This window comes from Carcharodon carcharias, chromosome 21 (assembly GCF_017639515.1).
Source record: "Carcharodon carcharias isolate sCarCar2 chromosome 21, sCarCar2.pri, whole genome shotgun sequence".
NCBI lineage: Eukaryota > Metazoa > Chordata > Chondrichthyes > Lamniformes > Lamnidae > Carcharodon > Carcharodon carcharias.
This window is the reverse complement of record NC_054487.1, coordinates 49,437,561-49,460,521: the sequence shown is the minus strand read 5'-3', so window position 1 is coordinate 49,460,521 and position 22,961 is coordinate 49,437,561. Positions and strand designations below refer to the sequence as shown.

At 43.0% G+C, this 22,961-nt stretch overlaps 1 protein-coding gene across 1 annotated transcript in view; it reads left to right on the top strand.

Moving 5' to 3' along the window:
* The window catches only part of LOC121293060 (potassium voltage-gated channel subfamily KQT member 1-like), a 617,066-nt gene that overhangs the window by 72,732 nt on the left and 521,373 nt on the right, over nucleotides 1-22,961 (top strand). Inside the window, exon 2 of the mRNA XM_041215653.1 lies at nucleotides 17,480-17,570. Coding sequence (XP_041071587.1) covers nucleotides 17,480-17,570 — 91 coding nt within the window. The remainder of the gene's footprint in view (nucleotides 1-17,479; nucleotides 17,571-22,961) is intronic.

The window sequence follows — 22,961 nt, the reverse complement described above, 5'->3', positions numbered from 1 at the left end:
ATAGAAAGCTATTTGCAGAGGGTTTGGGTCAGTGTGTGTTTTCTGTTTGGTAGTTCAGAACACACTGAGAATTCATGTAAAGAGGAAACAAGGTTCTCCCTCCCACATCTGGCTGTGGTAGCTTTCAAAGCCAAGCAGCTTTTACTCGGCGCTGACCACACAGCACTGCTGTCTGTCTGTGATATTCATGGATTCATAGAGAAGCCTGTAACCTGATCTCAAAAATGGCCTCCTTTGCCCTCTTCTTCATAGCAACATGAAACACATTAACCTTGCAAACTGAATTAGAAATGCTGATTAGCTATTCCTGACTCCAGGTTCTCTCTGAATGGAACAGTCTTCAGTTTGGCAGTCTTTGAGCAGATCCTGGTGTTGAAGTAGGCCTCTGAGAATAGAGCAGAGACTGTGTTACTGGATGTCATGGAGATAAAAAGAACAGACAGCTGAAGACAGGAAGGGCAAGGGTTAAAATTATAAGGTTTATAAGATTATTATATTTTGGGACTGTCTTTAAATTTAGGGTAAATGAAGATGACCTGTACTGCAGCCTACCTGATTATAAGCCTAGGTAGTTTGATTGTTAAAGATCAAAGGAAGGCTTAGATTATTTTGTGGCAAGAAGGTACAATGCTTGGAGATAATGGCAGCAGTCTCTGAGTTTTCAATGGGCAGGCTCTGAATCCCCCAAAGTTCCTGAAAGGTGTTGAAGGTATCAGGTTATAACAGCTGTGCTGTAAACTGTCCATTTATTTCTGAGATGAAAGAGAGTTGGAGTCAGGAATAGCTAATCAGCATTTCTATTTCAGGATGCAAGGTTAATGTGTTTCATGTTGCTATGAAGAAGAGGGCAAAGGAGGCCATTTTTGAGATCAGGTTACAGGCTTCTCTATGAATCAATGAATATCACAGACAGACAGCAGTGCTGTGTGGTCAGCGCCGAGTAAAAGCTGCTTGGCTTTGCAAGCTACCACAGCCGGATGTGGGAGGGCGACAGTCTCTGGTTGAAGAGATGCATCCTCCAGCCTTCGAAGGATTCTGGGAAATTTTTCCTGGCATGGCCGGGGAAGAAGAATCATCGGAACAGGGCTTACTCATGGTGGATTTAAGAAATTCTCCAAAAACTGCGGAAAATTCCTGGAGACATTCACTTAAAGTTACTATTCAGCAAAATGAGCACAAAAGAACTTATGGGAAACTGGCAGCAACAGTGGATTGTTTGCTTAAGGACTGTTATTGCATAGAGAATGTAATGTGTGATAAGTATTAAAGGGGAAGGTTCCTTTTTATAGTTTAAAGTATAAATTGCCTACAAAAAAATGTTGAGTGAATAGTGTTTTTTTTAGTAATATTTTATAGTAAAAGTTTTAAAATGTGAACCCTTGTCATGTCATTCTTTCAGCTAGTTACTCGAAGTTTGAATCTCTTTTTAAAACTGACCAGTCTCTATGGAGATCGTAACACAAGGGATTGTGGGTTGGTCAAGACCCATTGCTGCCAGAACTCACCAAACTGTTTGAAAGGGTGGAAGAAGGGGGTCTCAGGGGATTCTGTGCCAGCTGGACTGTTGTGACCCATGTTTGAGAGGGTTCGTAGATCTGTGCCATATCGATGGTAACCATGTCCGAGGACCTCGGATGGAATATGGCTGCTGGTGAATGCAACTCAAGGGTCACAACGATTGAGTGGGAAGTGAGAGATTGGAGGCTGAGTTGGAAAGACTGTGAGATCACATGTGATCTCACATTTGTGCAGGAAGTAATACGAGTGCTTGTAATTATGGGCAGAGCTTTTAGGTCGGCGTGCGGGCGCATGCCCGACCCAATCGGATGCGAAATTGCATGTGATGACATTGGGCATGTGTCCTAACGTCATCCTGTGCTCACATGGTATTTTGATCGACACACCCGCTGACAATTAAGACAATTAAAGTTGTTAAAGTTCCAATTGTTCCTGACTTTTTGTGGTCGGTCCAACCTTACAGTTGGTGGATGGTCGAATCTGCCAGGCGAACTTTGCATTTTTGATGAAATCTCATCCAAGGGCAGGATGAGGTTTCCGTTATTAAGTTAAAAAAATAAAAATGTATGGGCAGAATTTTTATCATGTATATGTTTAGGTGACTGATTCTGATGGTTGGACATTTTTGTTTCCAGATTTTAAATTCTCATTTAATTGTTTTGAAGTCTTCAGCTCCTTGAGGCAGCTCTCCGCCTCCAGGGAGCTTTCATTCAGGGCTCACCCATGCCTGCGCTCATGTCAGCGCCTGCCCTCCTCTCTCCCCTGCCCTGGCAGTGCTGAGCATTTCAGCACGTGCTTCACACTGGTTGGCTGGCCGTTAATTAGCCAGCCAGCGTGAAATCTCGGTCAGAGACTGTTCGTGGGCGGTGGTCCATTCCCTGGCCGCTCCCAGGCCCTCCGATCGCACCCGCACACCGACCTAAAATTCCTGCCCTATGTGAGGCGAATCAACTATTTTAAACTGAAATTTACCTTTTTTTATTTGAAATATCCTTCACCTGTTAATTAATGTTTAAATTATGAAGATTGTAGTTGGTTTGTTTCAGTAAAAGTTTTAAGAAATGAAATCTTCTCCACCGGTTTTCTTTCCATTGGCATTGTGGAGAATCCGTTCATTTTAAAAAATTATCGGTCACTACAGTGATGTGGAGAGGTGCTAAAATAAGAACCATCTACTAACAAGTACCTGCATTGAACAGACCATTGCCATCCTGAAGATGCGCTTCTGTTTCCTTGACTATTAGGGTGGTGGCCTCCAGCACGAGCCAGTCAGGGTTTCTCTTATTGTGATCATCTGCCAGACACTGCACAACATAGCTATACAAAGAGGACTGCAGCTGGACGAAGAGGAGGACATGGAATGCTACTCTTCCTTGGAGGAGGATGGGAGGAGGAAGAGGAGGACAAAGGTGGTGCTGAAGAATTGCCTAGTGATGAGGCATTGGAGGAAGACTTGTGAGGCAGTCCCAGGTCTCACAGCAATTGGCAGGCTGGTCTGGAAGCAAGGGCCATGCTAATTCAGCAGTGGTTCACCTGAAGACCTCTCAGATCTTTGACAGATCACTCTCCAACTTACTTTCCATCAGAGGGAGAACAAGAATCTCAAGAATCCCTTTGCCATCCAAAGACATTGTGAGTGTGATCTTCCACCATTAACTTGACCTCACATCACAGACTATGCAAGTGCACCAATCCTAGGCAATCCTCTATAACCTTCATTTCATTTTCTCAACAAATTTTAAAAACACACGTCCGATCAAAATCGTAAAGAATGATCATTATTACAAGATTAGAGGGAATATGGTAGTGTAGTGGTAATATCACTGGACTAGTACTCTAGAGCCCCAGTCTAATGCTGTGGGAACATGGATTCAAATCCACCACAGCAGCTAATGGAATTTAAATTCAATTAATAATATCTGGAATATAAAGCTAGTCTTAATAATGATGATCATGACTACTATCATCAATTGTTGTAAAAATCCATCTGATTCACTAATGCCCTTCAGAGAAAGAAATCTGTCATCATACCCGGTCTGGCCTACATGTAACTCCAGACTCAAAGCAATGCGGTTGACTCTTAACTACCTTCATTTCAAGGGCAGTCAGGGATGGGCAACAGCACTGGTCTTGCCAGTGAAGCCCACATCCCATGAAAGAATAAAATGACAAGATTACAATTATTACAAATCAATGGCAAAACAAACAAAGAAAACTTCACCTTGCACACCATCAAGTGCAACTAGCAGCCTTGCACTCCTGCACACTTCTACAAGGTGCTCTGCCCTGTGTCTGAGGATGAGGTGGAGACAGCCTACCCCATTGTATCTGCATCCAGCTGAGATGCCAGTGGCTTCTGTCCTCGTCATGGGTGTGCCCGTGAGGGTTTCTCCATAGGCTGTTGTGTCTGTTTTATTACAGGAGTAGTTGTGATCACAGAGTCTTGTGGTATGAATGTTCCTGAGTCGGGGGGGGGGGGGGGGGGGTGGGGGCCAATTATGTGAGGGATGATGGATGGGCCCCTAAAGGGGTGGTCCCCTCATCAGCCTCTTTGACTTCCTCAGCCCTTCCATGGAACTCATACATACTGAATGAGGCCACCAGCTGGGACGCAGCTGGCATTCACTCCAAACATCAGAGCGTCTTCAATGACACTGAGTGATCCATGCTACAGAGAGCCTCACTCTTTCTATACATGTCAGTGCACTGCTCCTGCACCCACTCAGAATGGTGCTGCATATTGGTGTCCAAGAGGATGGAGGAGTTCAAGTGCTCAAACCCCTGAGTAATGACTGAGCACATGCACTGCATAGATGCCTTCACTGACTCTGCAATGCATCAGGGATTTCTGCCATTAGGGAATTCATCTGCCTCTAATGCTCCAGAAGAGCCCTCCATTTTTGTGACATCTGAAGCACAGTATTTTTGCCCAGCAGAGCATTGATGTGTCTTTCCTCCATTCTCTAAAGGGGTCCTGCCTCTAGTCCACTGGCAGCATCGCTGATTGGGCGCTGACTTTACCTGGGGCCAATTAATAATTTTACATTTGAAAATATTGCTGCATCACTGATGCTGATGTGGCGTGGAGTTGGGACCTGGAAATTATTGGGGGTTTAGAAATCTAGCCCTAATTGCTTTAATAGGTTCTTGATGACATATGAGATAAGAAAAGGGAGATGAACATATACCATCATAACAGTACTCCGAGGAAGAAAGACACAAGGCCTAGAATGATTGCTTGACTGTGTTGGATGAACCTTTTTGTTATAATTCTTAAATTTTGTTTTTCATTGTGAAGCAACAAGAGCTGGATCTGTTTACATGTCTGTGTTGTATTGTATTGTGTTGTATTTTGATTCATAGCTGATGGCTTAATCCATTGCATTTCCTCATTTTAATACATAACAACATAATCATGTTGTCTGTCTTATGATGTCTACTGTGAAACTAGATTATGTACCATATAAAATTTGAAGTCTACCAGTCAGGAAATACTCGCATAGAAATTCTATTTTTCTAATGCATACCGTAACGGATTTCAATACAGTTGAACACATTTTCTGAATCTTGCTCCAAAAATTTTTTAAAATATATGAGCAATTGAAACTTGAGTTTTCTAATCTATTTGCCAGTTTTTTTATTTAAACTGAAGAAAATCCTTCAAAATGAACAAATTAATCCATCAAGAGGTTGTGGCAAATGTGTGGGGTGAAATCCTACATGCAAATCTTTTTTTAAGTATAGATATACTTAAAAGGAACACAACTTTTTTCAGTTGTTTTTCATGAATAACAATTCTGTTGAATGTTTTTAGAACTGAAAACATGAATACCATGATGCCCAAAACACACTCCAGGAAGGGGAAGAAATATTTTCTGGGTGATTGAAGAAAAGCAATGGGAACACCATCCAAGTCACACATTATCCTATAGTATAACAATCTGGTACATATTGGGTTAATGGGGGCCGGAGAACAGTACAGTGATGTAAGAAGGCACATGACCCAGATCCATGGGTCAGTGTGGCATTGAGCAGAGATGTATAAAGACTTAGGCATGTAGATAGCTCCAAGCCTGTACCCTTTACTATATATGTGTAAACAGTTTGAGCAGTTAATAAAGTAAACCTACTGAACACTACGAATACTTTTCTCAGACACACCATTCTGTAACCTACACCCTCCCAGCACATCCCAACTTTTACACAGATTGGCATTGCTTCATTGTGACCAGGTCAAAATCCTGGAACTCCCCACCTAATAGCATTGTGGGAGCACCTTCACCATAAATGCTGCAGCTGTTCAAGAAGGCGGCTCACCAGCAAATTCTCAAGGGCATTTAGGGAGGCTAAAACAACTAACAATATACAGCCAGTAATGCCCCCATCCTAAGAATGAATTAAAAAAATAGATTTTTTTTCATGAGTAACTCAAACAATGGTTGAGTATTTCATAATTTTTCACAATATGGGGAGGTGGTGGCACAGTGGTATTGTCACTGACTGGTATTCCAGAGACCTAGAGTAATTCTCTGGGGACGTGGGTTTGAATCCCACCATGACAGATGGTGAAATCTGAACTCAATAGAAATCTGGACTATGAAAACATTGCCATCTGTCATAAAATCCCATCATAGGAAAGGAAATCAACTGCCCTTACCTGATCTGGCTTACATATGACTCCAGGCCCACAGCAATGTGATTGCCTCCTAAATGCTCTCAAAACAAGAGCAATTAGGAATGGGCAATAAATGCTGGCCTAGCCAGTGATGCCCACATCCCATGAGTGAATAAAAAGAAACTATACTTATGGATATACTGTATCATTTAACATATCATTTTATAAATATAACCATTCTTGAATCACTTAAAATACACTAATGACATTTCAAAGTTCAAAGTAGTGACATTGGTCCATCTTTTATAATTAAACATTGCATGTTGTGTGCAAGACTCGAGATTTCTTTAAATTAGTTCATGGAATGCCCGCTGACAAGGGCAACATTTATTGCCAATTCCTAATTGCACTTGAGAAGGTAGTGGTGAGCTAACTTCTTGAACCACTGCAGCCATCTGGTGTAGGAGCACCAACAGTGCTGTTAGGGAGGGAGTTCTATGATCTTGACTAAATGACAATGAAGGAACGACGATATAGTTCCAAGTTAGGATCATGTATGACTTGGAGCGGTACTTGCAGGTGTGGTGTTCCCACGCATCTGCTGCCCTCCTCCTTCTAGGTGATAGAGCTCAGGGATTTGGAAGGTGCTGTTGAAGGACGCTTGCTGAGTTGCTGCAGTACTTCTTGTCGAAGGTACATACAGCTGTCACTGTGTGCTGGTTGTGGAGGAAGTGGTGAACGTGGGGGCTGATCAAGTGGCTACTATGTCTTGGATGATGTCATGCTTTTTGAGTATTGTTTGATCTGCACTCAGGAGGGGCTGAGAGGTGAATTAGTTGCCCCTGAATTCCCAGCCTGTGAGCCATGCTTGTAATCATTGCATTCATGTGGCTGGGCCAATTAAGTTTCTGTTCAATGGTGACTTCCAGAATGTTGATGGTGGGGTATTTGGCAATGATAATGCTGTGAAATGTGAGGAGGATGTGGTTAGTCATGTCCTGGCACTTCTATGGCGTGAATGTAGCTTGCTACTTATCAGCCCAAGCCTTGCTGCATATGGGCACGGATTGCTTCATTACCTGAGGAGTTGCAAATGGAACTGAACACTGCAATCATCATCAAATATTCCCACTTCTGACTTTATGATGGAGGGAAGATCACTGATGAAGCATCTGAAGATGGTTGGGCTTAGGACATTGGCCTGAGGAACTCCTGCAGTGTATTCCGAGGGCTGCAATGATTGTCCTCTAACAATCACAATCATTTTCCTTTTTGTTACCTAGACTTAAGCCAGCTGTGAGTTTTTCCCCTGATTCCCATTGGCTTCAATTTTACTAGGGCTCCTTTGATTATCCACTTGGTTAAAAGCTGCCTTGCTGCCAAAGGCAGTCACACTCACCTCATAAAACAATACTTTTACCTCATCCCTCGAATTCAACCCTTTTGTCCATGTTTGGATCAAGGCTGTAATGAAGTCAGGAGCTGAGTGATTCCGGTGGAACCCAAACTGAGCATTGATGAGCAGATTATTGCTAAGTGCTGAATGGTAGCACATTTGATGTTACCTTTGTCGCTTTGTTGATGATTGAGAATAGACCGATGGGGTGGTAATTGGCTGGATTCGGTTTGTCCTGCTTCTTGTGGGCAGGGAATATCTGGAAAATTTTCCACTTTGTTGGGTGGATGCCGGTGTTGTAGCTGTACTGAAACAGTTTGGCTAGGAGAGTGGTCAGTTCTGGAACACAAGTCTTCAGTAATATAGCCAGGATGTATTCAAGACCTTTGTAGTCCAATGTGCTCAGCCATTTCTTGATATCACATGGTGTGAATTGAATTGGCTGAAGACTGATATCTGTGATGGTGGGAACTTCAAGTGGAGGCCAAGATGGATCATTCACTCAGCACTTCTGACTGACTGCGAAAAATTCAGCCTTGCTTTTTCCACTGACATGCTGGATTCTGCCATTGCAGCTGATGCAATTTGTGGGGCCTCCTCCTCACATTGGTTGTTTAATTGTCCACCACTGTTCATGACTGGATGTGGCAGAACTGCAGAGCTTTGATCTGACCCAATGGTAATTGGATTACTTAGCTATGTCTATGGCATTCTGTTTCTGCTGTTTAGCATGGATTTAGTCCTATGTTGCAACTTCACCAGGTTGGCATGTCATTTTTAGGTATACTTGGTGTTGCTCCTGGTATGCGATTCTGCATCCCTGATTGAACCAGGCTTAATCCCTTGGCTTGATGGTAATGGTGCATGAGAGGTATGCTGGACCTTGATGTCAAAAATAGTGGTGGAATGCAATTCTTCTGCTCCTGTTGACCACCAGCACTGCATAGATGCAGAGATTTGAGCTATCAGATCTGTTCTGAATCTATCATGTTTTGTGCAGTGGAGTGCTACACAACATGATAGAGAGTGCCCTCAGTGTGAAGATGGAACCTAGGGCAGAACATTACACACGGCATGCGGGCGCACGCCCAACATGCCCTGTAGAGAGTTGTACTAGGAAGGGGGGTATCCCAGGGTGTGTGTGGGGACACATGTTGATCTGTGCAAGTGGCCTCAAGATGGTGAGGGCTGAGGAGGCAATCTCCAGAGGAGATGAGCCCAGATGGAGAGGTGAGGGTGTGTATGAGAAGTGAGTGTGATGTTGTTTGAGCTGGCAGTGAATGAGATGCCAGTGAATGTGTGATGGTTGCCTCACCCTGGCGGCACAGATGGAATCATTCATCCTTTTTCTGCACTGGATGGCCAACCTCTTCTGTGCAACATTGGCACTGACCACCACTGCCATCACCTCCAAGCTGGAATGGTGAGATTGATGGACCTCCTGCAGCTAAAGCAGGGGTGAGGACCTCACTAAAGGCATTCCAGTGATGAGTCACTGAACTCTTCTTGGTTTTCAGGGCCATGTCTTCATTGGAGCAGTCCTGGGCTGCAAGTGTTGAAAACTCTGTGTGCAGCTGTGGTTTAGATATTGCACCCGGAGTGAGGAAATGGTGAAGTAATGGCATGGCAGCTGATTCAGAGGCTGCCCGCCAGCAAGACGGCATGTTTCCTGTGGTTGCATAATTAATAAGGTGGGAAGCGGACAATACAGTACGCAAACCCGCCAGCCGCAATGGCGGGTAAAACATCTTTTTTCGTGCAAATCTGGGACAATTCTACCCAATCAGTCCCTAAGCAGCAAAACTCACCAGTCAATCGACTTACGACTTTCCTGTGATGTCACACCTTGATTTTTGTTTCCGATCGGGGCTTTACCGCTCCATTGCCTAGCTCCAAACCCTTGTTGTTTCTCGCCACTTTTATGGCCCTGAACTCTCACTCTTCTGTGCCTCTCTTCTGGCCCCAAACTCTCACTGCCTCTCGCTGCTTTTATAGTTCGGAACTCTCGATGTCCCCGGCCACTTTTATGGCCCCAAACCCCTGCTGCTTCTCACCATTTTTATGGCCCCAAATTCCCCTTGCCTCTCAACGCTTCTGTGGCCCCAAACTATCACTGCCCCTCACTGCTTTTGTGGCCCTGCTATAAAATAGTATTTTTAATGTTTTGTACAGGAACATCTTGAGGGACATTTTTGTCATGGGAGATGTGTTGTTGCTAAAATTCTGTCTTTTGCCAGTCATTCCAGTCCCATTATAAAATAGTTACATTTTGAATGGTGACAATGATCATACAGACTTGCTACTGCATGAACCCAATTGTTGCTAGCCACCAAACCTACGCCTCATTATTTCATGGTAATGAAATGTTTGTTCCAAATATTCAAAAATATTATTTAAAAGTGCACCATTTTTTAAAAAAAGATAATAAACAAACTTACCTAAAAACATTCCCAAAACATCTTGTGGACATGTGTCATATCACCTGACTTCATGACAAAAGTGACCTTTCTCTTCATTATCAAATTGGCAAATATTTACTCAATAGATACATGAACATGTGACCATTCGAAATAGGAGCAGAAGTAGACCATTTGGCCCCTCAAGCCTGGTCGGCCTTTCAATAAGATCGTGGCTGATCTGTCTGTGTTTTGAATTCCACATCCCCATCTACTCCTGATAAGCTTAGATTCCCTTGCTTAGGAGGCAGAGAGTTGTGACCCATGTGTTAGAACACCTAGATCCCTCTGCTCATCAGAATTCTGCAGTCATGCTCCATTGAACTAATACCCTGCTTTTTTATTCTTCCTGCCAAAGTGAACAACTTCACATTTTCCTACACATGTTTTAAACATTCACGGGATGTGGGGTTCGCTGGCTGGGCCAGCACTTATTGCCCATCCCTAGTAGCTTTGAGAAGGTGCTCGTGAGCTGTCTTCTTGAACCGCTGCAGTCCCTTTGGTGCACCCACAGTGCTGTTAGGGAGGGAATTCCAGGATTTTGACTTGGCGACAGTGAAGGAATGGTGAAATATTTCCAAGTCAGGATGGTGTGCAGCTTGGAGGGAAACTTCCAGGTGGTGGTGTTCCCATCTATCTGCTCCCCTTGTTTTTCTAGATGATAGAGGTTGTGGGCTTGGAACGTGCTGTCTAAGGAGCCTTGGTGAGTTTCCGCAGTGCATCTTGCAGATGGTACACACTGCTGCTACTGTACAGTGGTGGAGAGAGTGAGTGTTTGTGGATGTGGTGCCAATCAAGCGGGCTGCTTTATCCTGGACAGCGCCAAGCTTCTTGAGTGTTGTGGGAGTTGCACTCATGCAGGCAAGTGGGGAACATTCCATCACACTCCTGACTTGTGTCTTGTAGATGGTGGACAGGCTTTTGGGAGTCAGGAGGTGAGTTACTCATCGCATGATTCTGAGTCTCTGACCTGCTGTTGTAGCCACAGTACTTATATGGCTAGTCCAGTTCAGTTTCTGGTCAATGGTAACCCTCAGGATGTTGATAGTGGGAGATTCATCTGTGATGACAGTATCAGTAGGAATGACCACCAGTCATTGGTAATGCCATTGAATGTCAAAGGACAATGGTTAGAGTCTCTCTTGTTGGAGATGATCATTGCTTGGCACTTGTATGGTGTGAATGTTACTTGCCGCTTGTCAGCCCAAGCCTGGATATTGTCCAGGTCTTGCTGCGTTTGGACATGGACTGCTGCAGTATCTGAGAAGTCATGAATGGTTTGAACCAAGGCTGTAATGAGGTCAGGAGCTGAGTGGTCCTGCTGGAACCCAAACTGGGCATCAGTGAGCAGCTTATTTCTAAGCAAGTGCCGCTTGATAGCACTGCTGATGACCCCTTCCAGTACTTTACTGTTGGGGCGGTAATTGGCCGGGTTGTATTTGTCCTTTTTTTTGTGAACAGGACAAACCTGGGCAATTTTCCACATGGTAGATGCCAACACTGTAGCTGTACTGGAACAGCTTGGCTAGGGGCATGGGAAGTACTGGAGCCAGTGCCTTCAGCTGTTTCTTGATATCACGTGGAGTGAATCGAATTTGCTGAAGGCTGGCATCTGTGATGCTGGGGACCTCTGGAGGAGGCTGAGATGAATCAGCCACTCAGCACTTCAGGCTGAAGATTGTTGCAAATGCTTCAGCCTGATCTTTTGCACTGATGCACTGGACTCCTCCATCACCTGAATAGTCCAAACATCAGAAGTGCATCTTCAGGATGCCAATGGATTACTCTAGGATGGACCTTGTCGCAGAATGTATCACAGTTGTATCTCTCCTCCGAGGCACTTTGAGGATGACACACTGGTGTCATAAGCCAAGTCTTCTGCAGGTACCCCTTGTCAATGAGCAGCGAACCCTGTAAGTGCCATAGGCCCTCGAGATCTCCGGGACTTGAGAGCAAGTCAAGATGTAAGAGTCGTGAGAACTCCCAGGGAACCTGCACAAACATGCACGATCTTCTGATGATCGCAGACCAGCTGCACGTTGAGGGAGTGGAACCCTTTCCCATTGAGGAAGATCAGTGGAGCTCATAAAGCACCATGTGTCCAATCTATGGCAGCTTGTACTTGTGGGAAACCGGAGATTGCTGCAAATCCCAGAAATCTAGTGGTTTGGCTGGCTTCACTGTGAACTGGATGTAATGATGTGCCTTACTGTAAAGGGCATCCATAACATCCTCTATACATTTATGTGTGCAGGACTGAGATATGTCGCATAGGTTCCCAGGATCCCTGGAATGTGCTGCTTACAAAAAGATTGAGTCCAGCAGTCACCTTTACAGCCGCTGGCAGGGGATGGCCTCCCAGTCCATGTGATGTCAGATCCTCCCCAAGAATGTGGCAGATATGAGCCATCACATCCCTTGACAACCGAAGGTGTCTGTGACCCTCTTTCTTGGTTATCTCCAAAAATGAAAGTCTTCTTTGGTACACCCTGGGTTGCAACAGTTGCTTCCATGGGATGGGTCTCAGTTCCTCAGCCTCTGGGTCTTCCTGGGTCCCCTCGGACCATGCACCTCAGGCCTACGCTCTTCTCTAAACCCTGCCAGACGGCAACAAGCCCTTTTTCTCATCCTTATTGTGAATACAGCCATCAAAAAGGCAGCATTGTGTGCAGCCTCCATTCTGCACTCTTCCTCCTTCCTGGGGCCAGATAGGTCAAACACCTGAATGCAACTTAGTCTGCAGTCGGAGGCAGATAATCAGTGCCAAACCTTAGGCTGTGCTCATTAGATATGTGCCATTCCCCAATCCACCCTAACATCTGAGGAGCTAACTCAAGGATCATCTATGCCTATTAATCCCTCCGACAACTTGACAGCATGATCACAAATAGGATTGGAGAGGGTTGTGCTCAGCTATGTGATTTCAGACTCATCCAAGGCACTGTCAGGCTACTGCATTTGGATTTGAATTCACCCCTGCCTTGCACTTTTGGTATCTTTGGAAGCCTTGTGCCCTGGAAGCCATGTCTATTCCACAATGCTCTGTGCAGAGCCTCATGGGCCACCTTGCAAATGGCATATGTCCTGCAGCTGTGCTCCCTTAGTGGTGTGATCCGTCTTCCCTTCTCGCATTCCTGTGATGGCAAAAGGCTCAATGAGACCAACTCAAATGTGACCCCAAACCCTAGTGTTACCACATTAAAGCACACCGTGATTTTGTGTTCCTGATTCATTAACTTTTCAATAAGCCTTCATAAGTATTTTCAGCTGACAGCCTTGGTCCCTAGCAAAATTTTCTAAGGATTTTTTTAACTGCATCCTTCTATTGGGCAGTCAGCATGCTGGTGCTGCGCTTTTACTTTGAGACCAGCTTCCAGCCTCCCTCCCTGGTCACCATGGAAGTCCCTCCGATCATCCAAAAACCCTATGATGTGAGATAGACCTCCTTTCCTTCACTCTCCTTCCTTCCCCAGTAACCCTGGCACCCACTGTAATCGTTGTGGACCTCCCTGCCCTCTCCCCTGAACCCATCACTGTCGGTGTCCATATGCCCCATGTGGACCTCACTCCTCCCTATCTTAAGGCCAGCTGTACCGTCACAAACTGAGACCACTCCCAGCAGAACTTCGAGCACCGCTCCCTGTATTACGCCAGGCATAGCCCTATAGCATGGCATGTAGAGCTCCAGGACTGGCTTTGATTTCCCACCCCGACAATGTGGCCCACAGAGCTCAGGGACTGGTTTTGATTTCCCGTTCCAACAATGTATACACAGCCAAAGTGGCAAATGAAGTGAATGTGGGGAGGTGCATGCTATTTTTTTCCGGTCATAAATCAGACCTGTCTAATCATTCGCTGCTGTGGCATTAAATTAGGAGGGAGAACATGATTTGTGATTTTTAATGAGTATTCATGACATCCTAATGTATGCAAATGTGGTTCCTAACATGGATCAGTGGGAAAGTTGACCTGCCATTAGGCCGCCATGAATGTCCTGAGGGGAAATTTCCAACTTATTTTCCCGCCGGCAGATAACGAACTTTTGGCCTCATGTCCAATTTTACATTCCCGTCTGCCACGATTCCTGCTGCTGAGGTGCGGAAAATTCCACCCATCAGGTAGAATTTTCTACCTGTCGGGTGGGCGGGCCCGACCCAATCTCCGGTGGGCGGGGACCCAATCCCTGCCGGAGAAGCAGGCTGCATTATGCGCTATGCGCTTCCTGTGCAGGCGGGGTGGAGGGGGTGGAATTCCCCAAAAGCGAGCGTGCGCTCTTTCGCGCATGCGCACGAAAGAGCGCACATCTCCCTGAGTCTAAGTGCAGCCTCAGGGAGATGGCCTGGAGTTTGAAAACTATTAAAATGGGAAAAAATCCCTTATGTGTCCCCCTCATGTGACAATGTCACATGAGTTGGGACATGTTCATAATTTACACAAAAACGTTATTAAAATTTTCATAACCCTGCATGAAACCTCATCCCACCGCTGGATGTGGTTTCATGTTTTCTCTATTTGCCGCCGGGGCTCCTGGCCTGCTCACCAACCTTAAGGTTGGATGGGCAGGTCCTTCAATTGGTTAAATGATCCTGTCAACGGCCTCAATTGGCCTTTGAGAGATCGGCGGGCCTGCAGCTGATTTTGCTGTGCCCGACATCATTCCATGTCATTTTACACGTTGGCGAGCAAGCCCTGCCCCCTGCTCACCGACGGCAAAATTCTGCCCTTTATCTTGGTAAGGCAAATAAATCTAGGAAAAGCATCATGCCAGGGCAGTCCTGTGTCATAGAAGAAAATGAGTAAGTAAGGAGAACTTTGCAGCATCGAAAGACCTTATTGTTGTTTCAGGTGCCTAGATCAATGTCAGGTTGTCTGGTTTTATTCCTTTTTTGAGACTTTGATATAACTGAATGGCTTGCTAGGCCATTTCAGAGGCAATCATATTGCTGTGGGTATAGAGTCACATGTAGGGCATTAGTGAACCAGATGGATTTTTACAACAATTGACAATGGTTTTATCATCATCATTAGACTTTTAATTCTAGATTTTTGTTGAATTGAAATTCCACTATCTGCTGTAGTGGGATTCAAACCCAGGTCCCCAGACCATTACCTGGTTCTCTGGATTACTAGTCCAGTGACAATACCACTATGCCATCGCCTCCTCCATCTGTCAGATTTTTGCTCACTCACTCAACCTATCTATATCCATTTGCAACCTCCTTATGCCCTCTTCACAACACCCTTCCCTATCTATCTTAATGTTATCTGCAAATCTGGCTACCATGCCTTAGGTCCCCTCATCTAAGTCATTGATATAAATTGTAAAATATTGAGGCCCAGCATAGACCCCTGCAGGATTCCACTCCTCACATTCTGCCAATCAGAAAAAGACCCATTTATGCATACTTTCTGTTTTCTACTAGGCGGGCAAACTTCCATCTGTGCTAATATGTTACCCCCTACACCATGAGCTTTTATTTTCCGCAATAACCTTTGATGTAGTGCCTTATCAAAAGCCTTCTGGAAATCCAAGTACAGCACATCTACAAGCTCCCCTTTGTCAACAACGCATGTTACTCCTTCAAAGATCCAATAAATTGGTTAAACATGATTTCCCTTTCACAGAGCCATGCTGACTCTTCCCGATTACGTTGAGTTTCTAAGTGCCCGGCTATGACCCCCTTAATGATGTACTCTAACACCTTCCCCACAACAGACACCGCTCTAAGTGACCTATAATTTTCTGTTTTCTGCCTCCCTCCCTTCTTGAATAGAGGGGTTATATTTGCTACTTTCTAGTCTGATGGAACTTGTCCAGACTCTGGCGGATTTTGGAAAATTAACATCAGTGCATCTATTATCTCATTATCCTCCTCTTTTATGACCCTAGAATGAAGTCCAGCAGGACCCGGAGACTTGTCAGCCCACAGTTCCATCATTTTGCTCAGTACTGCTTCCCTCGTGATGGTAATTTCACCAAGTTTCCCTCTCCCTTCCACCTCCTGACTTACAGCTATTACTGGAATGTTTTTTGTATCCTCTTTAGTGAAGACAGAAACAAAATATTTGTTCATTTCATCTGCCATTTCCTTATTATATACTATTAACTCCCCATTCTCACTTTACTTACTCTTTTCCTGTTTAAATACCTGTAGAAACTATTGCTGTCCATTTTTACATTTCTAGCTAGCTTCGTCTCATACCCTAATTTCTTTCTCCTGATTAATCTTTTAGCCATTCTCTGCCGTTCTTTATGTTGTGACCAATCATCTGACCTGCCACTCATCTTGTGCAGTTATATGCTTTTTCCTCAAGTTTGATGCTTTCCTTAACTTCTTTAATCTATAGTGTCCATTTTCAAAAATCATAATTTCACTGTGGATTACTCGATCCAAGTTATTTAAATATGTATAGCAATTACATATGAGGATAAAAAAGTAACAAATTGTTTCTAAATTAAAATTACCTTTGCATTGCTAGGTCACATATGAAAGGTTTTCTACTTTGCTGATTCAAAGTGAAGTTTTTAAACTTATCTGTTAAAATATAAAAATGATTGTAAAGTAACATCTGTAATAACAAATAAAGGTTTAAGGGAAACAAAAACAGAATTACCTGGAAAAACTCAGCAGGTCTGGCAGCATCGGCGGAGAAGAAAAGAGTTGACGTTTCGAGTCCTCATGACCCTTCAACAGAACGCATGAGGACTTGAAACGTCAACTCTTTTCTTCTCCGCTGATGCTGCCAGACCTGCTGAGTTTTTCCAGGTAATTCTGTTTTTGTTTTGGATTTCCAGCATCCGCAGTTTTTTGTTTTTATCAAAATGTTTAAGGGCACTACTCTGCTGTATAAGGGCTTGGCTGGCATTGCGTTAATGTAGTGCTAAGTATTGTCTTTCTGAGTCAATGTGCAGGAACCAAGACTGCCACTGCAAATCAAAGGAACCTAATTTAACTTGTACTTCCTGATACCCTTTGAAGATACGTTCATTAGCTTCATGTGAACCTACTCTCTGTGCCTTGAATATTTGTAAAGAAATCAATTAAAAAAGCGAGCATAGCCTAACAACTAACACAACTAGCATATTAGGGTTAAATTGGTCTTCCATGGAAGCTGGAAATCAGCACAAGCAAATTTTATACCACGTCCATTTTATTTTCAGTTGACTTTAATGGAAAAGAAAAGCAGGCTGTTGACTTGCTGCTACCTTTCATGCTTTGACTGAAGACCAATTTCTCTTCCATTATGCACCTATAATTCTTTTCAATATTTAACTTGTGCCATATTGAAGAGAATCAAGAATGTTCTACTGGATTTTCTTTTTTAAAACAGCAAATGAAATAAAGGGAAAACAGAACAGAATGTAAGTGAAATATCATAATTATGCAACCATTTGATTTTAACTTTTACTTCTTTTAACATGGATGATGTCATGCATGACAAACTTTGGCCTTGTTTTTTTTCTAAAAAAAGTATATATTTTTTGAATTCCAGATTCTTGATGGTGCTGATTTGTTTGATCTTCAGTGTACTATCTACCATAGACCATTATGCTGATTTTGCAACTGGAACTCTTTTTTGGATGGTAAGTAGTGTACTGGCTGACATGAAACTGGCAGCCGAATATCATTCAAATTGTCAACAATTTTATTCCTATTCAATCAACAGAAATGAAAATAAGCGGTTTCTGTAAAATGCAATCATATGTAATATCAGAATGGTGATCAGGAGGCAAGTTGTAAACCTATCCCAGTGTTTCCATGGTTAAGTCTCTGGAACAGATAAAAATATAAATGTATTATACAATAGTAAAGGAAATATAGGAGGGACATTGTATAGTTAAAATGAGATTTTAGTAAGGCCACGGTGTAGTGGTTAACATATTAGCATGGATATAGGATTGGTTAGCTAACAGGAAACAGAGAGTAGGTATAAATGGGTCACTTTCAGCTTGGCAAGATGTGATGAGCAGAGTGCCACAGATATCAGCACTGGGGCCTCAACTATTTACAATGTATATCAATGATGATGAAGATACTGCATATATGGTTGCTAAATTTTCTGATGACACAAAACTCAGTAGGAAAGTAAGTTATGAAGAGGACCTAACGAGTCTGCAGAGAGAAATAGATAGGTTAACTGAGTGGACAAAAATTTGGCTGATAGAGTATGATATGGGAAAATGTGAACTTGTCCACTTTGGCAGGAAGAATAGGAAAATAGCATATTATTTAAAAGCAAAATACTACAGTTGCTGGAAATCTGAAATAACAACAGATAATGCTAGAAAAGCTCAGCAGGTCTGGCAGTACCTATGGAGAGAGTAATAGAGTTAACGTTTCAAGTCCATATTGGATTTGAAGTGTTAACTCTGTTTCTGTCACCACAGATGCTGGCAGACCTGCTGAGCTTTTCCAGTGTTTTCTGTTTTGTTACAGCATCTTATTTAAATGGAGAGAGATTGCAGAACTCTGCGGTTCAGAGGGATCTGGGTATCCTGGTACATGAATTACAAAATGTTAGTGTGCAGGTACAGCAGGTGATTAGGAAGGCAAATAGAATCTTGTCGTTTATTGCAATGGGAGTGGAAAATAAAAGTAGGGAATCTTTGCTACAGTTGTTCAAGGGTATTGGTGAGACCATATCTGGAGCACTGTGTACAATTTTGGTCTCATTTAAGAAAGGATATAAATGTTAGAAGCAGTTCAGAGAAGTTTCACTCTACTGATACCTGGGATGAAGGGGTTATCTTATGAGGAAAGGTTGGACAGGCTGGGCCTGTATCTACTGGAGTTTAGAAGAATGAGAGGTGACCTTATGGAAACATATAAGATCCTGAGAGGACTTGACAAGGTGAATGATGAAAGGATGTTTCTCCTTTGGGAGAGACTAGAACTAGGGACATAGTTTAAAAATAAGGGGTCTCCCATTATAGATGGAGATGAGAAGAAAGTTTTTCTCTCAGAGGGTCGTGAGTCTTTGGAACTCTTCTCCGGAGAGTGGTGGAGGCGAGTCATTGAATATTTTTAAGGCAGAGGTAAATAGATTCTTGATTGACAAGGGAGTCAAGGGTTATTGGGGGTCGGCAGAATGTGGAGTTGAAGCCACAAATAGATCAGCCATGATTTTATTGAATGGCACAGGAGGCTCAAGGTGCTGAATGGCTCTCTACCCCATGTGTCGCCCCCCCTCCCCATGCCCCACCCCCATATCACTCCAGAGATGGTGGGGAATTAAATTCCCCATAGCATCTGGTTCTTATCCTTTTATTATCCAACTCATAAAAGTCTAGTTAAATAAAGTAGCAAATAAATCAGTACAGATAAATTATAAGCTTTGAAAGAGCTGAATTACTTTTAAATGCAAATCTAACAATTACTTTAATTTTTGAGAACATACTTGTTTCTAAAAAAAATCAGACATTACCTAATGAATGCATGATATGCAGGATACTTAGAAAATCATAATGTGATCAGGCAGAGTCAACATGGCTTTGTGAAAGGGACATCATGTCTAACTAAATTATTAGAGTTTTTGAGGAGGTAACAAGCAAGGTGGATAATGGGGAACCTGTAGGTGTGGCGTACTTGGATTTCCAAAAGGCATTTGATAAGGTTGCGACACAAGATAAGAGAACGTGATGTATGGGGTAACACATTAGCATAGATAAAGGATTGGTTATCTAACAGGAAGCAGAGAATAAGGATAAATTGGTATTTTTCAGGTTGACAAGCTGTAACTAGTGGAGTGCCACAGGGATCAGTGCTAAGACCTCAACTGTTTACAATCTACATCAATGATTTGGATAAAGGGAAGGGATGCATGATAGATAAATTTGCCAATGACATCAAGATAGGAATGAGGAGGCAGATAGTCTGCAAACAGATTCAGACAGGTTAAATGAGTGGACAAAAATTTGGCAGATGGAGTATAAAGTGGGAAAATGTAAACTTGTCCACTTTGGCAGGAAGAATAGACAAGCAGTATACTATTTAAATGTTGAGAGATTGCAGAACTCAGTAGGATCTCAGTGTCCTGGCACATGAATCACAAAAAATTAGTATGCAAGTACAAGTGATGAGGAAGGCAAATGGAATGTTGGCATTTATTGCAAGGGGAATGGAATATGAAAACAGGGAGGTTTTACTGCAGCTGTACAGGGCATTTGTGAGACCACATCTGGAATAATGGGTGGAATTTTACAACTCTGCTGTGGTGGGGGCGGGGCTATAAAATCCCGCTGGTGTAAAATTCTGCCCAATGTGTACAATTTTGGTTGCCTTATTTGAAAAAATGATGTAATTGCATTAGAAGCAGTTCAGAGAAGGTTTACTCAACTCATTTCTTGGGTTGAAGGGCTTAACCTATGAAGAGTTTAGAAGAATGAGAGGTGATCTTATTGAAACATGCAGGATCCTGAGGGGACTTGATAGGGTATATGTTTACACTTGTGGGAGAGACTAGAACTAGGGGATACGAATAAGAGGTCTCCCTTCTAAGACAGATAAGGAGAATTTTTTTCTCTCAGAGGGTCATTAGCATGTGGAATTCTCTTCCCCAGAGAGCAGTGGAGACTGGGTCATTTAATTTATTCAAGGCAGAGTTAGATAGATTTTTGATAGACAAGGGAGTCAAGGGTAATGGGGGGCAGACAAGAAAGTGGAATTGAGAGCACAACCAGATCAGCCATGATCTTATTGAATGGCAGAGCAGGCTTGAAGTGCTGAATGGCCTACTCCTGCTCCTAAGTCCCATGCTCCCATGTTCCTTTGTTATGGTAGATTACCCACGGTGTTGCTCAGAGCTTCAGGTTATGCTTTTGCATGCTTCCACTGTAAGATACGCTTGTAAGAAATCAGTTCAGACAGTGAACTACATGTTTTTGGTTTTTTACAGAAAAGTACAGCACAGGAACAGGCCCTTCGGCCCTCCAAGCCTGCGCTGATCATATTGCCCGTCAACTAAAACATTTTGCACTTCCGGGGTCCGTATCCCTCTATTCCCATCCTATTCATGTATTTGTCAAGCTGCCTGTTAAACACCACTATCGTACCTATTTCCACCACCTCCTCTGGCAGCGAATTCCAGACACTCACTAACCTCTGCGTAAAAAAACTTGCCCCGCACATTTCCTCTATAGTTTTCTTCTCTCACCTTAAATCTATGTCCCCTAGTAATTGACTCTTCCACCCTGGGAGAAAGCTTCTGACTATCTACTCTGTCCATGCCACTCATAATTTTGTAAACTTCTCTCAAGTCACCCCTCAATCTCCGTCGCTCTAGTGAGAACAATCCAAGTTTCTCCAACCTCTCCTCATAGTTAATAACCTCCAGACCAGGCAGCATCCTGATAAACCTCCTCTGCACCCTCTCCAATACCTCCATATCCTTCTAGTAATGTGGCGACCAGAATTGCACGCAATATTCCAAGTGTGGCCTAACCAAGGTTCTATACAGCTGCAGCGTGACTTCCCAGCTTTTATACTCAATACCCTTGCCAATGAAAGCAAGCAAGCCATATGCCTTCCTGACTACCTTATCCACCTGCATTGCCACTTTCAGTGACCTGTGAACCTGTACACCCAGATCCCTCCGCCCATCGATGCACTTAAGGGTTCTTCCATTTATTGTATAATTCCTGCCTGTATTAGACCTTCCAAAATGCATTACCTCGCATTTGTCCGGATTAAACTCCATCTGCCATTTCTCCGCCCAAGTCTCTAACCGATCTATATCCCTTTGTATCCTTTGACAATCCTCTTCACTATCTGCAACTCCTCCGTTTCTGGTAAATAAATACGCATTTCCATACCATGACAGGTAAATAAATAAATAAATGTGCCCCTTCAGACACTAGTTGTGAAAGAATGGGTATCTATGCACATCTTTTTGGAGGAAAGAGGTACTTCCACTTTTCACACTGTTTTTCCATGATATTATTCAAAGTGAGTCAGTGGATATATTTATCTAAAGGCAGGAGAATCATACTATGTTAAATACAATGGATTACAGACTATTATTTATCTGATCTGTTATTGTGACATTCTCATAACTTAAAAAAAATCTCTTTCTGTAACTTTATACATCTCTGTTTGCTTCTCTTCCTCTCTTCTCTCTTTCTCTTATTTTGAGTCAGGCTACATTTATATTTGTTACAAGTGTAATTAATTGCCTTTGTTATTTTATGATCATTTTGAGTGTGATATTAATTTTATCTCTTGCCTTTTTCTGTATCCAGGTGAATACATCAAGACATATATAATAGGAAATGTGTTCCGAAATACATGTAGGGAGAGCTAGACTGTAGGTGCCAAATCACATTTTTGATCAATAGTGGCAGGCAGGTTCCAGTGTGTGAGAACACTGTGGTTAGATTTGTTGATGGCGGGAGAATAATTTTGAGATAAAAACAGAAAATGCTGGAAAAACTCAGCAGGTCTGACAGTATCTGTGGAGAGAGAAACAGAGTTAACGTTTCAAGTCCGCATGACATTTTTTCAGAGAGATATGAGATATGGGAGCATTATGATGGCATGAGGAGAACTGAATGGGATTTCTAGGGTGAGAACTGTAGTTGAACCTTAATTGATGATCTGTAGAATCAGAGATGATATGGTGATTTATAAGAGCATCTGCTGTCAACTCTTCATGCCAATGATTTGATAAGGAGGAGTCAAAGGAATTCAGAAAAGTTAAATATAATGGATGTTTTGAAGAAAATCTCATTGTTGTTGTTGAATGGAACAATTTGGAATGAATTAACAACATGATTTATTCACGGAATCTATTCACTAATTCTGCTTCTGCATCTCAAGGTGGTGGAGCAATGTTGCAGAGGATAATCATGGGAGGCAAATATGATGCAAAGTGCCTAACGCAACGCATTGTAACTTGCAGTTGAGCATTCACCAGCCTAGTGCAAAGTAAACCAACCGCAGTGAAAGTGCAATATTCTGAAAAAGTGCAATATTCTGAA